The sequence below is a fragment of the Acipenser ruthenus genome, chromosome 9 (genome assembly GCF_902713425.1).
Source record: "Acipenser ruthenus chromosome 9, fAciRut3.2 maternal haplotype, whole genome shotgun sequence".
Taxonomy (NCBI): domain Eukaryota; kingdom Metazoa; phylum Chordata; class Actinopteri; order Acipenseriformes; family Acipenseridae; genus Acipenser; species Acipenser ruthenus.
The window spans coordinates 5,469,870-5,484,717 of record NC_081197.1 but is presented as its reverse complement, the minus strand read 5'-3'; the positions used below and the strand labels follow the sequence as shown (position 1 = coordinate 5,484,717).

Genomic DNA, 14,848 nt, shown 5'->3' with positions numbered 1-14,848 from the left:
AGATTAAGTGTAGGTAGTTATATTCCTTTAAGACGCTATGCAATATATATGTATTAGATATATGTATTAGATGTGAAAGAATCACCAGTGTATTGTATTGTTCTGACAATAACTTTTACAAAACAATATATTATAGTTATTACTAAAAGGTTTTGTTTTAATAAATTGACAAATTGAGCTAACATTTTGTCTTGTGCTGTATGCCAATATTTGTTTTGTATCAAGTACTTCTTTTTGGACAGAAACAATTGCTAAGTAAAGATTGACACTTTCAAGTGTTGCACTTTCAGGAACTTGTGCAAGTCATGTTAATATTAGTGACAAAACAGTTGTGAGTTGTGTGTTTTTACAGTGAATGTGAAACCAATTCTAAAGATTGTTATTCTTTTTTCAGAATGACAAGCAGAGTGGGTCCTGTTTAATCAGTGTGCTTTGTGATTCATTTTTCATTGTTGCTGTTTGGCACTGAAGCTCCTGCCACATTTACATCTGAAGCATACTTGGAACATTGGTAACAAAACAAAAAAATACATCCAAAATGAAGGAGTAGAAACATTTCCAAATGAAATACATGTTTAAATTATGCCATGCAATGATATAAAATAAAAAAGACAACAAATTAAAAAAAAGATTTCATGCTATTCTGAAACAAATATTGGAAATATGCAAATGGAATTTATTTTTGAACCAACAGAGAAGCATGCAGGTTACACGTAATGTAAAATGGAATACACTGGGATGTAAAACGAAAATAATATCTTGTAATGTTATGTAGAGTTTGTAGTGTAATTGGGGGGGCTTTATGGTATGTTTGTCAAAAAAGTAAAAATGCAACACACTGGCAATCTTTGTTATGATTTCACTGTAATGCATTTGAGAATGGAAGATATGAGGCATATATTCACTTCAAGGTCAATTTCTCTAGTTCTATTGAACTCTATATACTGAACAAGACAGCACTCAGAAACAACTCGGTAACTCAACACCCCTTTAACCCCTTACACCCCGTAATGCATCTGAATTAGACATCAGCATGTTGTTCGCTCTCAAATAAAAGTCAAACAAGCAGGTTGGCTTTCTGATATGGATGATGTCAGGATGAAACATCTTGTCCTACTGGTGATTTTGAATAAGTTTGAATTTTGATTTGTAATTACTTCCAATCCCCAATATTGCAGCTGCTTTACTTAGTGGGAAAACAAGGGCATTCATTTTTAAAGATAGCAAATAACTAGTCAGTCTCCAAACTTCTGAAATAGCTATTAAACTGGTTATATAACAGAAAAGCATGGGTGCCATTGTGCCTCCAATGTGGAGCCAGCATTATATTTTAAGCTGTAGACCATTTGGAGCCAGGATGTAAATAAGGGTGCAGCTGCCCAAACACCTCTAATCAGCAAAGGATTCTTCTTGTCATGAAATATTGCATTTCACAATATTAAACCGCCAGCATATGTGACAAATAGGTATCCAAAACTAAAGTGTTCCTGTTATAAGGATGCATTTGCGGCCTACTTTATAAGGCAGATGAACCTTATCAAAATGTGATCACACAAATAAATTGTACTCAGCTTCTTCGACGGTTTCATAAATCGAGGTTATAACACCAGCTCACTAATTTCACTCCCAATGCTTGTCCTCCTTTAAAAATCTGCAATTTACAGCACTAGTTTTGGTTAAAATTAGATTCTGAAATGCTGTCACCATAGCAAAGTCTGACCCAAAGCGAGCTTAATGGAAGTAGCTATGGAGACCAAGGACTTCGTTAAAATGCTGGCTTGCCTTGATTTATTTTCATTACAGTTTAGACAGAACAGTCTTGAATGATCAATACCAGGCAGCAGCACTTGAGATTTTATTGAATGGTTCCAATTAATACTCCATTTCAAACAAGATTGAACAGAAATAATAAAATAGTTTGTGGAGTATAATTTAAAACAGAAGGTGTGCATTTGTATTTGGAAATAAGAAATGTATAAGCCAGATCCTCTTTAAAAAGTTAACAGTGTATTCAAGATATCTTTAATTCACTGTTAAACCATAGTAGGATTTAAATACTGGCACCTGTAGATTACTAAACAGTGTACCAAGGTTATGGAAATCAAAACATTAACAGTGCATGTACTGTAAGTCCCTTCTGTGTGTTTCAGGGAGATGCATATGTTTTTAAATGGCAGCAATGTTTATATCTGCCACCATTTTAGATAAATTGAATAGCCCACATTAAATGTTACACAAAACATATGGAATTAGGAAGATCACTAAAATGCAAAACGTGTGCAGTCAATATCACCAGAGGAAAGATGTTACCTAGTGATGGTAAACTACACACCATGAAAGACTTCCCACAGCCTTACTGCTTAGCCATTACTGTAATTGGACTGTCATTTTTTGCGACACATTGATATGCATGCATGACTTTAATAATCAATTGGCATCAATAATTACAAGGCTTTTAATAGCATATATTTTTCAACCAGCGACTACATGCAAATGGAAGGCACAGCTAGGAGACAAAGCATGTCAATGAAACTGATCTCTTTAGTTTTAAATCCATGGAAACTAGATACTTGGTCTACATGTCGTCACCACAGACAGTTGCACATAAAATAAAATAATAATAATAATAATAATAATAATAATAATAATAATAATAATAATAATAATAATAATACGATATGCTTCAATGGTTACCCCAGTGTATCATTCAACCACTCACAGATTTTGTTACATTTACTGTACATTATTTTGAGACTGAATGTCTCAACATGCTTCAACATCTGACATATTATATAAGAGTACTTGGCAATCACGAAAAGTGCCAATTAAGTTGTTCCTGTACACTGTTCAGATTAAAGTTTGTTAAATTACATATAACATATATTAACTCACGCAAGACCCCACGGTGCGGTTTCAAATGAACTGGACTTGAACGCAACCCAGATCTGGTAAACATCACTTACATTGGTTAATAAACATTTAGACATAGATTAAGAATTTTAAAACACTTAAACACAGTTTAGCCAAAACAAAAACTTGGCTGTCAGCTTGCGTAGGACACAAAGGAAACTTGAGTAATCATTCTGACGCACTAATAACCTCGGCTGGTGTCACGACACTTTGGAAAATTCAGGAGTTTGGTGTCACACCGTACTGAATTTCTTGTTGTCTTACATCTAATCTTGTATGGTGAGTCATAGCGGACTCTCAAGGTCATGTGGGGCCAGGTCAGATGTCGGATTGAGTTTTCTTTATTTTTCTGAGTTCTGAATAAACACTCAAAGGTAATAGTAACCAAATGCAAATGGAAACTAAATCTGAACCTATACATTTACCTTTCTGACTTTGAATAACTTTTATTTTTGAACCGCAAGCAGATGTTAGGCCCCTCTGACACAAACCTTTGTTTAATTAATTTGTATTGGTAGAAAAGGTCTGAAAAAAGGGAGAAATAACTTGCACCAAGCTAGGGGCTACTGAGCAAAAAATTATTTTACCTTCAAATTCCTATGTAATATTTTCTGTATGTATGTATTTTATAGTGTTAGATACTTCTGGGATGAACTTGGATATCTCATGTTCAAAATTCTCACAGATATTTTGTAATTATTAATAAATGATTGAAAAAAAAAATACATACAGTATAATTTAGCCCTATTAAATGTATTTGTAAAAAATTGAGAAAAACACTCTGTCTTACAGTAGAATATCTTTTATTTATTTCAGATAACAGATTGATTGTGGGCTGGGAGAAATTGGTATCTGTAACCCACCCTGATGGTGGAAGTTACCAATTGAGACAGGTGGAGGTGTTACACCTCAGTGTGGAAAACAAACAAGCAGGAAGAATGGAGGGCTGTCACTTAGTTATACTATATGGGAAATATTGAAACTATGGGACGTCATTTATAAGTAGGAATTGTATTAAACAAAAAAAAAAAAAACCTTTGTACATTTTGGTTATCTATTACCTTTGTGTAACTTGTGGTTCAAGGCGTGTCAGTTGTGATTGGCCATATCCAGTAGAAAGTGGACGACCACCAGAAGTCATTTCACAGACATCCAACCAGGCATCAGATAAGAAGCACTGGTATTATTCATCCACGACTGGCCTCAAACAATTAGCTAGTTATTTATTTATTCATTAGTATGAACTATCTAAACATGTTTTTTTTTTTAAGAGTACAAATCTTTTTAATGCATTCTCAATTAAGCAGAATTCTCAGCATTTTCAGTCCTTGGTAAAGATGTCAGTTTTGCTCCTGTTTTATTGATGAGATCTCTGATTGACAACGAGTATAAGTTGCCGCTGTGAAAGATCCTGTTTGATACATTTCCCTGATCATTTGGAGTGGGATTAATTCACATTTATAACGCTAGCCTGTCAGTAACCAAATATAAACAAAAAGGTGTCTTTGAGTAGAGTGTGACTGCATGCTTGAATCTATTTCCCTTGTACTGGTCTGCCTTTCTGTCTATCTGATTGAGTATCTATCTGCCAGTCAGTCTGTCTGTCTACACAGAGCAAATATTAAATTTCACTAGCCTTCTGTTGGAACAACATACAAGGTAACACAACATGTCAATATATCCAGAACATGCCTGCCACTAATCTTTAATAAACACATGACACATCGCTGTCTGCAGTATGTGCTTCCTAGGTGTGACGAGTTGCACATTACTGTTTCAGAGCTCAACGATTCTTAGCAAACCTGCTTGCATTGCAGACACAGGGTGGGATTTGAAACTAAATACTCAGGACTTACACATATTCACACTCTGACAGGAAATGTTGCTCTCAATCAATTGGACTCAGGTCAGGAGAAAAAGTTGGCCACGGCAAGACCTTGACATTGTTTTCTTGAAGTTGTGCAATTGTAATCCTAACACTGTGTGGTCTTGCATTGTCCTGCTGGAAAATCGACATTTCCGGATTGGCTTGCAGGAACGGAAAAACTGTATTGCTGAGCAGTAAGACTGCCCTCAATCTGCACCAAAGGCGTTCTTGTGTTAAAGGAGATTCCTCCCCACATCATCACACTTCCACCGCCCCACCGGTTGGCTTGAATAACGCGACAGTCAGTATAATGCTCACCACGACGTGGTGGGCTGGTGTGGTGACCCTCTGCCTTCCAGGACATGGCCTGTCCCACACAGAACCGGTTTCCTGGTTTCTCTGGACTAGTCTGCTGATTGTTGAAGCAGAACATCTCATTCTCCAGGCAACTTCTCTCACAGACAGGCTGCCTTCAATCATGCCGATAGCAACCAGGCGATCTTCATTACTCAAGCGGGGCATGTTTTTTTCGAATGGCTATTTATACAGATTCTTAATCATCTAATTTTGGCAATTTTAACTCAACTCAGACACAGAGAACCTGGCGTTTTTATGAAGTCACATGACTTGAGCTCAGTATTTTTTTATCCCAAGGAACAATCCTACTCAAACAATCAACAAACCTGTTCACTATTTAAAATGTAAATAACATTATGTATGTGCCCAATGAGCTATTGAGGTAAAATGTAGACTGTTGTGTTTTCATTGTGCATTAGTGTATATATATATATATATATATATATATATATATATATATATATATATATATATATATATATATATATATATATATATATAAATATATGAAGAAAAAAAACATTGTGTTGAGATTTGAGGATAAAGTAAATATACTGTAGTGTATAACCAAGATAATGCTGTCAGGTTGTACAGTTAAAATAACGACATTTAAGACGGTATCTTCAAATCTCAGCACAAAGCCACTTCAATTTGTGCTTGTTCACACATCACAGAACATATGAATCACTGAAAATAAATAAACAAACAAACAAACAAACACACACACATGCTGCCTGTGCCTCATCATCAATCCCTGGAGAAAAATGGCATTTAATCACCTCTCCCAGTGGTGTCTCAACTTGTCTGCTTATTGTATTCCATTTGGAACAATAATAAAAAACAGCGATGGCTTATATTGTACATGCATGCTTTGAATCCCAGCTGAGTCAAGTTATCATACCTTCTAGGGACCATCTCACAAATTACTACATTATTACTGCTGTTTTGGAAGCTGTCTCATTTAATCTGTGTTTACTAAACCTCTATAATGCAAATGAGTACTCACCCCTTTGGAGTCAATCACACCTGGCTTGGCATTGAACTTCACAGTCTTCAGGCGTGCTCTTTCTTTCCTTTCCACTCTGCATTGAGCAAACAAAATAAACACATACTGTAGTAAAACAAATAGCCCCACATTGGTACTGCTTTTGCTGAAGGAAAAATGACTTGAACAGAATCAGCCTTGGTTTTGTATTTTACCGTCTTTTGCTGGGTATGACTCCCATTTCGTCGCTGTCTCCCTCTGGCGTGACTCTCCTCGCTTGCCACCACTCATCATCGGAGGCGTTGATGACATGGAGAATATCTCCATACTTGAAGCTGAGGCCTTGGCTTGGGAGACCACTGTCCTTCACTTTGTCATAGTCAAACAGTGCTCTGAAAAAAAGTCAAAACACCATTGAGTCAGCTTTCGTTTCTTAATTACACATCTTTATGTATTCTTAGCTAGTCGACCAGCATTGTGATAGCATTCAACACCCCAGAACTGAGTTTAATAAACACACTTCTAACAACAAGGCTGGTCAGTTTCTGCTAAAACGTTAGGCATTGTTTTAATGTTATTTTTACTAGTTTTACTATTTGACTTGTATTGTACTGTACCTGTAAGTAGAATTGTCCAGTTCTACAAAATGGTATTCTGGGGTGTTTAAAACAAAAACAAAAAAAACTATTTAGCTGCAGTATTAAACTAGGCATTATTAAAAGGTATTTCACTTTGCAGTATGCTGTAAAATAAAAAGCACTGTGGTAACTTCATTGCCAAGTTTGGGGGGGGGGGGGGGGGGGGCTGACTTTTGCTGAACAATCACTTTTTGCTGCTTGAATCCAGCCTGTAAAACGCAGCTCTGCTGGTCTAAATGAAATCACATCTCTGCTGACAGCAACCCAGATTACAAAACCACACACCATAGGTGTTAATTGGGGAAATGTATCTAATTATGCAATCTATTCCCAAGCCTATTCATGGCTGAGGTGCTCACAGTTGTTTTGTAAGATGACTTTAATGGGCTTGTACTGCAGGTGACACATGTCACCTGTTCAATTGTATCTTTTGAGTGACTGCATTAAGTGGCAAAAAACATGCCTTAGCAGCCACTGAACATTTGTGCTTCAGGCTAGGAAAAGAGAGTAACTATACTGTAGCTGCAGAGAGGAAGAACACGCAAGTAAAAAGTATGCTCCTGAACTAATTGGTAAAAAGCTTCAGGAAGTTTGCCTCCTTGTTCCATGCCCTACACTCCTGCACATGCAAAACATAGATTTGATTTGGCTTTACCAAATTTGGCTTTGCCTCACTGTTTTAACTTGAGAGATGAGGTTTGTTTCAGGATGACAATGCAACTTCATCTTCCCCAAGAGGAACATGAGCAAGAATCCTCACGCCTGCTGCAGCCAGCACAGACACACAGATCTACCGGTAAATCCAACTGAGCATCTGTGGGATGAGCTGGGGTGTGTAACTTGGCTTTGGCTGTGTGTGTGTGTGTGTGTGTGTGTGTGTGTGTGTTGATGGTGGCCAGGTTCTGTGCAATATTACATTAAATGTGATACAAGGGTAAAACAAAGGTATTTAGATTATCAAATGAAGAGCAGAGTTGCACAAACACTCCACAAATGAAAGAAGAGAGGCTTATCTCGCAAGCATTTGATGTTTCCCAGTATCCATGGAAACAAAGTAAGAGATTGCCAGCTCTGACTCCCTTGTGGCAACAATACTCTGACTAGCAGCGGCCAGATTCCCAATATCTGAGACTTGGAATAATAAGATACCTGCATACTGTATATCATTTTAGAATAACTAACCAGAATGATCTGTATGTGAACTACTGGAAGCTGATAATTGGGGTAAAAGGTAAAACCAAATGTAATTCAAGTTTTAATTCCACATTGAATTCCAAATTAGTAGTTGATTTGCACAAGGCTGTCTGATTGCATTAGAGGGACACCAGCAGGTGTTTATACAGAGAAAGAAAAAAAACAATGACATCACACATCGTGGCTGTTATTCCATCAGTTGTAATTTATGCACACTTGACAAAGCACAGCAATTACCAGTTTAATAGCTTTTTGTTTTCAAAAACAACCTTAATGGAACTATTATTATATATATATATATATATATATATATATATATATATATATATATATATATATATATATATATATATATATGGAGTACTACATGGGGCCCACATTTACAGAAAATCTGACAAAATGTAAAAATGAACCTCCTGCTCAAGCAGATCTTTTCGATTTCGCTGCTCACACTTCACCCTGATTTTGAATTTATTTAATAACAGAAAATACCAGAATCATGTTGAATGAAGTTATCCGATTTTTAAAATGTCATTTGAGCAAAGGATTATACAAGACTTGGCAGGGAATCCATCCTTTTTAAGCATTAAAAATATTACTCATGCTAATATATCACATGACTACGACATCCCAAATGCTGTGCCATTAAAAAAAACTTGTATTTGAACATATTCAATGGATTTTTGATCAGCACACATAATTTGTATTTAAAACCCTCACGTTCTTCATCTACCTCTCTCTTGCCACTCACAGTCTCTCTCTTATTCAGGGTATTGTGTAATCTGCGGCTCTGAGGTCTAGGTTAAGGTAGAATGTCTGTAACTCTGCTGTTGACTGTGTTTGTGCTGTAGATAATGAGCGGCCTTTAAGAAGAATTCCACAATTGTGTGTTCTCTTTAAAAGGACCCCTCTCTCCTTTTCTCTAATGAAGCCTATGAGATACATCACTTGTTTGAACAAGACAATTCAAGGACTTTCAGTTCTTGTTACCCATGCAGCTATCTCTCACTGCCATTGTTACACACAGAGTTCAGGAGTGGCACGTGTATTTCTTCTAGAAATCAAACGGCTTGTCTATTTCTTCCACCCACACGGTTTCAGCAAAGAACTGAAGCATTTAGCAGTACGCTGTTGTTTTAAAGGGCTCAATGTTTTTCAAGCTCATGTCAAAATACATCTCTGGTTCTAGGTTTGTTTGTAGATACTGAGTAAAAACTGTATTATTCTTTTTTCAACATACAGAACAGGTTGAGTATTTCTAAATTAAATTACTGTATGGAGGATTTCAGCAATATAGTATAACTTAAAAATCACTGCATATAACTTCTAATGTCAGACTTACTGGAATCAAAGAAGGCATTGAAAAATGACCATTAGACAAATAAAATAACAACGGTTCATGGACTGTGGGATAACAAGATAACAGGGCACAGAAACACATATTTAACAAGACAAAAAGTTACAGAACAGATCATGTGCATCTCACTTCTTTCACTGTGCCCTTTGCAAAAAAATATGTTCTGGGATGGGTGCAAAATGTCATGAAAATCCTGGTTCTCATGGATTGAAAACCAGTTTGCAGAGCCCATACTGTATGTTAGTTTCAAGTTATAACTTATAGCACAAAGAAATGCAACCTTGAACTTTTGCTTGCAGGCCCTGATAGCCTGAAATTAAAAAAAAAAAAAATTATAACTTATCAGCAGTTTTGGGATTAGACACACTGGAGTCAATTCAATGGAGTGGCACATCTAAATACTGCTGTAGTTTATTGACTGAAGAAGTTTTGCATTTATATAGGGAGGCATATACAGCACTGTTATAGATCTTTGTTTTTCATTAACTTGGTACACAAAAATATTTAAACAACCAGAACATTGGTTACATTTAGACTGCTGCTATACGCTCAATTGAATAGACCCGACTGATCAGTGGGTTTTGACATGAGGATACTCTATCATACCACTAGAAATGTAGGAATGACCACGATAACCCATTGACTAAAGGACACCATTAGTTCAAATTATTACTAAAGTCAGAAAGAATCACTGGATAATGTTGCTAGATGACTTGAATCTGCTTTCCACCCCCCCACCCCCCCCAAGGTGCAGTCAGTGCCGCTTTAGCGGGACGCCACTGGAAATGCAAAAATATCCCAAATAAGCGGCTGTCCCAATTAAATGAGAGGATTTTTGCGAGGACCAGTCACGCTTGTTTTACTGTTTTTTTCCCCCCTTTCTAAATCAAAAGAAAAAGAATGAAATCACATTGCATTATGAATAAATGCTTAAATTGCAAATGCATCATTTGAAATACGAGTTAAATTGTTGCACCCTTACCAACCTTCTGAGTCAGAGACAAACCGACTCGTTTTCGCTTCTCAGCCATGATGGCAACTCACAAATGACAGACGAGGCAAAAAATGAAGTGATAATGTAATCACTTAATCACGGCACTGCACTATACTACACAAACCTGTCTTGCTCTGAAAAGCGATTTCCATCATTAATAATACTGTATCCCAATTTTCTATAGATGTTCGTATATCTGACTTTTTCACATATCCACCTATACCCCAGTCCACAGTGGGTTGGATATGCAAAGTTGTACTGTAATCCAATGCTTTTCAAAGTCTTTTTTTTACTCCACTATCATTTTAATAGCAAGCTGCACAACACATATAGACTACTGGAAAAAAAAGATGATAAATTGGTTTTGGCATGTTTTTCACAGAGCATTATAAACTTTTCCAAATAACGCCAGCATCTTCAATAAAAAAAAGGATATAGACTGTAATAAAAAACAGGCAAGGGTAAGTTATACTTTATTTAGAAGTAATGAGATAAGCAGAAACAATGATACTGTAAAACAATTGTGCCAAACAGCCAATTACTGTAATCTAATCTCTCAGTAAATTGTTGACAGTTCCTCCAGTGTTCATATGAAAGCATGTCTAATATCACTTAATCAGGCTGTCCTAGATCAAATTATTTTCAAAGAAAATAACTACGTGTTACATTCCTTGTACAAAACTACCTCTCTTACTCACTGTGGCAATGTGCCCCGTCCCTGTGTGCATTTGTGTATGTTGCATGTGTAAATGTTGGTGTATAGTCATTGGTACACGGGATATAAACGGGTCTGTGTTTCACGTGTATTTAAAGTGTAGATTTGTATTTAGGCACGAGGAGAGCACAAATCACTTCACGTGCTGGTTAAATGTAATATGTGAGCACGGGGTTGCACAGAATTAATTCACGTGCTGGGATTCAAGTGAATAATTAATTAGTAATTGAATCCCAGCACAATAGTATATAGAGACACGTAGCATGCAGTCGGGGTTAGGTGTTCGGTGAGTGGAGAACGGGAGAGAGAGAAGGAGTAAAATAAGAACGTAAATATTAGTGTTATCTGCTCACCGTGTTTTGTTCGTCTGTCTGTGCACTGTCTAGTCCGTTTTGTTCGTCTGTTTATTTTGGCTACAAGTGCCGTGTCCTGTGTTTTTGTGTTCCAACCTTTTATTTTCTGTTCTGTTTATTAAATGCTGAACGCGATCACGCGTTCAGCCTCACCAAAACCCCATCTCTCTGTCGTTTGTGTTCCTGTTTCTGGTCTGACGCCACCCACTCCGGCCGTCTTTGTGACACGTGGTGTCCTGCGTGGGATCGACAGCGCCTCCAGGACTCAGGCCAGAGCAGGAACCGCAGTTTTGGATTTAAAAAAAAAATAAAATAAAAAAAAAAATGGCAGAAGACGCCATCAAAGTGCGGGACTGGATGCTGGAAAATGCTGGGCTGGAGGCCCAGTCTATCCCAGTAGTCGTCCAGTTCCTGGAGTTTATGGACAGAGAGCGATGGGAGGCATATGCAAGGGAACAGACTGTAAGCACCTGGGAGGAAGGTGTGGGGTTGGTCCTCAGCTACCTGGAGGCAATTATAAGTGGAACAGCAGCCCAGGTAGCAGGTCCACCAGCAGAGGAAGAATGCCTGCTGTCCCCGTCTCCACCAGCAGAGGAAGAATGCCTGCTGGTTTTGCCTCCACAGCCCAAGCGGGAGGAGCCCGAACGTCCTACGCCTGAGTGGGAGGAGCCCGAACGTCCTACGCCTGAGTGGGAGGAGCCCGAACGTCCTACGCCTGAGTGGGAGGAGCCCGAACGTCCTACGCCTGAGTGGGAGGAGCCCGAACGTCCTACGCCTGAGTGGGAGGAGCCCGAACGTCCTACGCCTGAGTGGGAGGAGCCCGAACGTCCTACGCCTGAGTGGGAGGAGCCCGAACGTCCTACGCCTGAGTGGGAGGAGCCCGAACGTCCTACGCCTGAGTGGGAGGAGCCCGAACGTCCTACGCCTGAGTGGGAGGAGCCCGAACGTCCTACGCCTGAGTGGGAGGAGCCCGAACGTCCTACGCCTGAGTGGGAGGAGCCCGAACGTCCTACGCCTGAGTGGGGGGAGCCCGAACGTCCTACGCCTGAGTGGGGGGAGCCCGAACGTCCACAGCCCAACAGGGTGGAGTCGGTGCGTCCACAGCCCAACAGGGTGGAGTCGGTGCGTCCACAGCCCAACAGGGTGGAGTCGGTGCGTCCACAGCCCAACAGGGTGGAGTCGGGGCGTCCACAGCCCAACAGGGAGGAGTCGGTGCGTCCACAGCCCGAAGAGAGGGAAGTCAGGGCTTCCACAGCCCTAGGACCCAAGCTGCCAGCAGAGGGTGAATACCTGCTGGTCCCACCTCCACCAGCAGAGGGTGAATGCCTGCTGGTTCCACCTCCACCGCAGTGGGAGGACTGCTTGCCCCTCCCACCTCCACCAGCAGAGGGTGAATACCTGCTGGTTCCACCTTCACCACAGTGGGAGGACTGCTTGCCCCTCCCACCTCCACCAGCAGAGGGTGAATACCTGCTGGTTCCACCTCCACCAGGAGCAGAGGAGCTGGAGCTGCCTCTGCCTCCACCACCGCCAGGAGCAGAGGAGCTGCCTCTGCCTCCACCACCTCCAGGAGCAGAGGAGCAGGAGCTGCCTCTGCCTCCACCACCGCAAGGAGCAGAGGAGCAGGAGCTGCCTCTGCCTCCGCCACCACCACCGGAAGGAGCAGAGGAGCAGGAGCTGCCTCTGCCACTTCCAGGAGCAGAGGAGCAGGAGCTGCCTCTGCCTCCACCACCGCCAGAAGCAGAACAGCAGGAGCTGTCTCTGCTTCCCGTACTTCCACCACGGGGAGTACGGTGGCCGGAGCCCCAGAAAGGGGAGCTGTCGGCCACGAAGAAGGGGGAGGAGGTCTGGAGACCACCAACCCCAGCAGCAGTTTCGCTGCCGGAGATCGTGGGGGAGGTCCGGAGACCTGCTCCCACTGCAGCAGTTTCGCTGCCGGAGATCGTGGGGGAGGTCCGGAGACCTGCTCCCACTGCAGCAGTTTCGCTGCCGGAGATCGTGGGGGGGGTCCGGAAACCTGCTCCCACTGCAGCACTTGTGCTGCAGAAGAGACTGTGGCCGGAGCCCCGGAAGAGGGAGCTGCCGGCTACGAAGAAGAGGGGAGGTCAGGAGACCATCCCCCAAGCAGCCTTTCCGCTGCCAGGACTGCCCCTGCTGAAGGAGTCAGTCTGGGAGCTGTCAGCACGTCTGCTGACAGCATGGCCAGTAGCAGCCTGGCTACTGGCAACATTGCCACCTGTGGGCCCCTGGAAGCCTCCCTTCCCAGCCCGAGACTTTGTCCTGGACTGCTGGATTTTTAAGGGGGGAGGTGGCCGTTGAGGCCATGTGTGCTGCGCACAAGGGGGGGTATATGTGGCAATGTGCCCCGTCCCTGTGTGCATTTGTGTATGTTGCATGTGTAAATGTTGGTGTATAGATTGGTACACGGGATATAAACGGGTCTGTGTTTCACGTGTATTTAAAGTGTAGATTTGTATTTAGGCACGAGGAGAGCACAAATCACTTCACGTGCTGGTTAAATGTAATATGTGAGCACGGGGTTGCACAGAATTAATTCACGTGCTGGGATTCAAGTGAATAATTAATTAGTAATTGAATCCCAGCACAATAGTATATAGAGACACGTAGCATGCAGTCGGGGTTAGGTGTTCGGTGAGTGGAGAACGGGAGAGAGAGAAGGAGTAAAATAAGAACGTAAATATTAGTGTTATCTGCTCAACGTGTTTTGTTCGTCTGTCTGTGCACTGTCTAGTCCGTTTTGTTTGTCTGTTTATTTTGGCTACAAGTGCCGTGTCCTGTGTTTGTGTTCCAACCTTTTATTTTCTGTTCTGTTTATTAAATGCTGAACGCGATCACGCGTTCAGCCTCACCAAAACCCCATCTCTCTGTCGTTTGTGTTCCTGTTTCTGGTCTGACGCCACCCACTCCGGCCGTCTTTGTGACACTCACACACACAATATTTATTTTAAAGAAGCAAATATTTATATACTGTATCTTCATACTGGCCGTGGGGCTGCCTTTAAGGTGCTGTCTGGTGTGTTGGGTGTAAGTAAGGCCTGTAACATCAAAGGCTAAGTGTGAGAACTCTTAAAAGAATAAGTGGTAGCCATTGCAACACGTATTAAGATTTTATAAGTTATGTTGCTACAAAATAAAAAGAAAAAAAACCTCATAATCCAAAAAGGAATACATCGTATGTTGCAGTTCACTCAACAAGCATTGTGCCTACTGGGAGGCAGACGTAAGACCTGAGAATGCATCTGTATGGACGAAAGGGCACAAAACATGCTGTATATAAGAAGTAAAATCAGCCATTTTACAAGCACGGCAAAGCATGTTTAAGGAAACACTAAAACCTGAGGGAGTTGCTAAAACTTCCTGAAACCACTGTAGGTGTTTGCACAAAGTCATTACACACACTGTCACCCCCTTTGACTAACTCATGTACATCTCGTGGAGTCAGGTGGGCGCTTTTCTT

General features: G+C 40.8%; 1 protein-coding gene across 33 annotated transcripts in view; it reads right to left on the bottom strand.

Annotated features, from left to right (window-relative positions):
- The window catches only part of LOC117407165 (disks large homolog 2), a 248,309-nt gene that overhangs the window by 18,854 nt on the left and 214,607 nt on the right, over nt 1-14,848 (bottom strand). For all 33 annotated transcript variants that reach the window (XR_009329587.1, XR_009329586.1, XR_009329588.1 and 30 more), the window contains 2 exons: nt 6,335-6,511; nt 6,141-6,216 (listed from right to left, as the gene is read on the bottom strand). Coding sequence is in view for 30 of the 33 variants with exons in the window: in XM_034923345.2 (XP_034779236.2) it covers nt 6,141-6,216; nt 6,335-6,511 (253 nt within the window). In the remaining 3 variants the exon portion in view is untranslated. The remainder of the gene's footprint in view (nt 1-6,140; nt 6,217-6,334; nt 6,512-14,848) is intronic.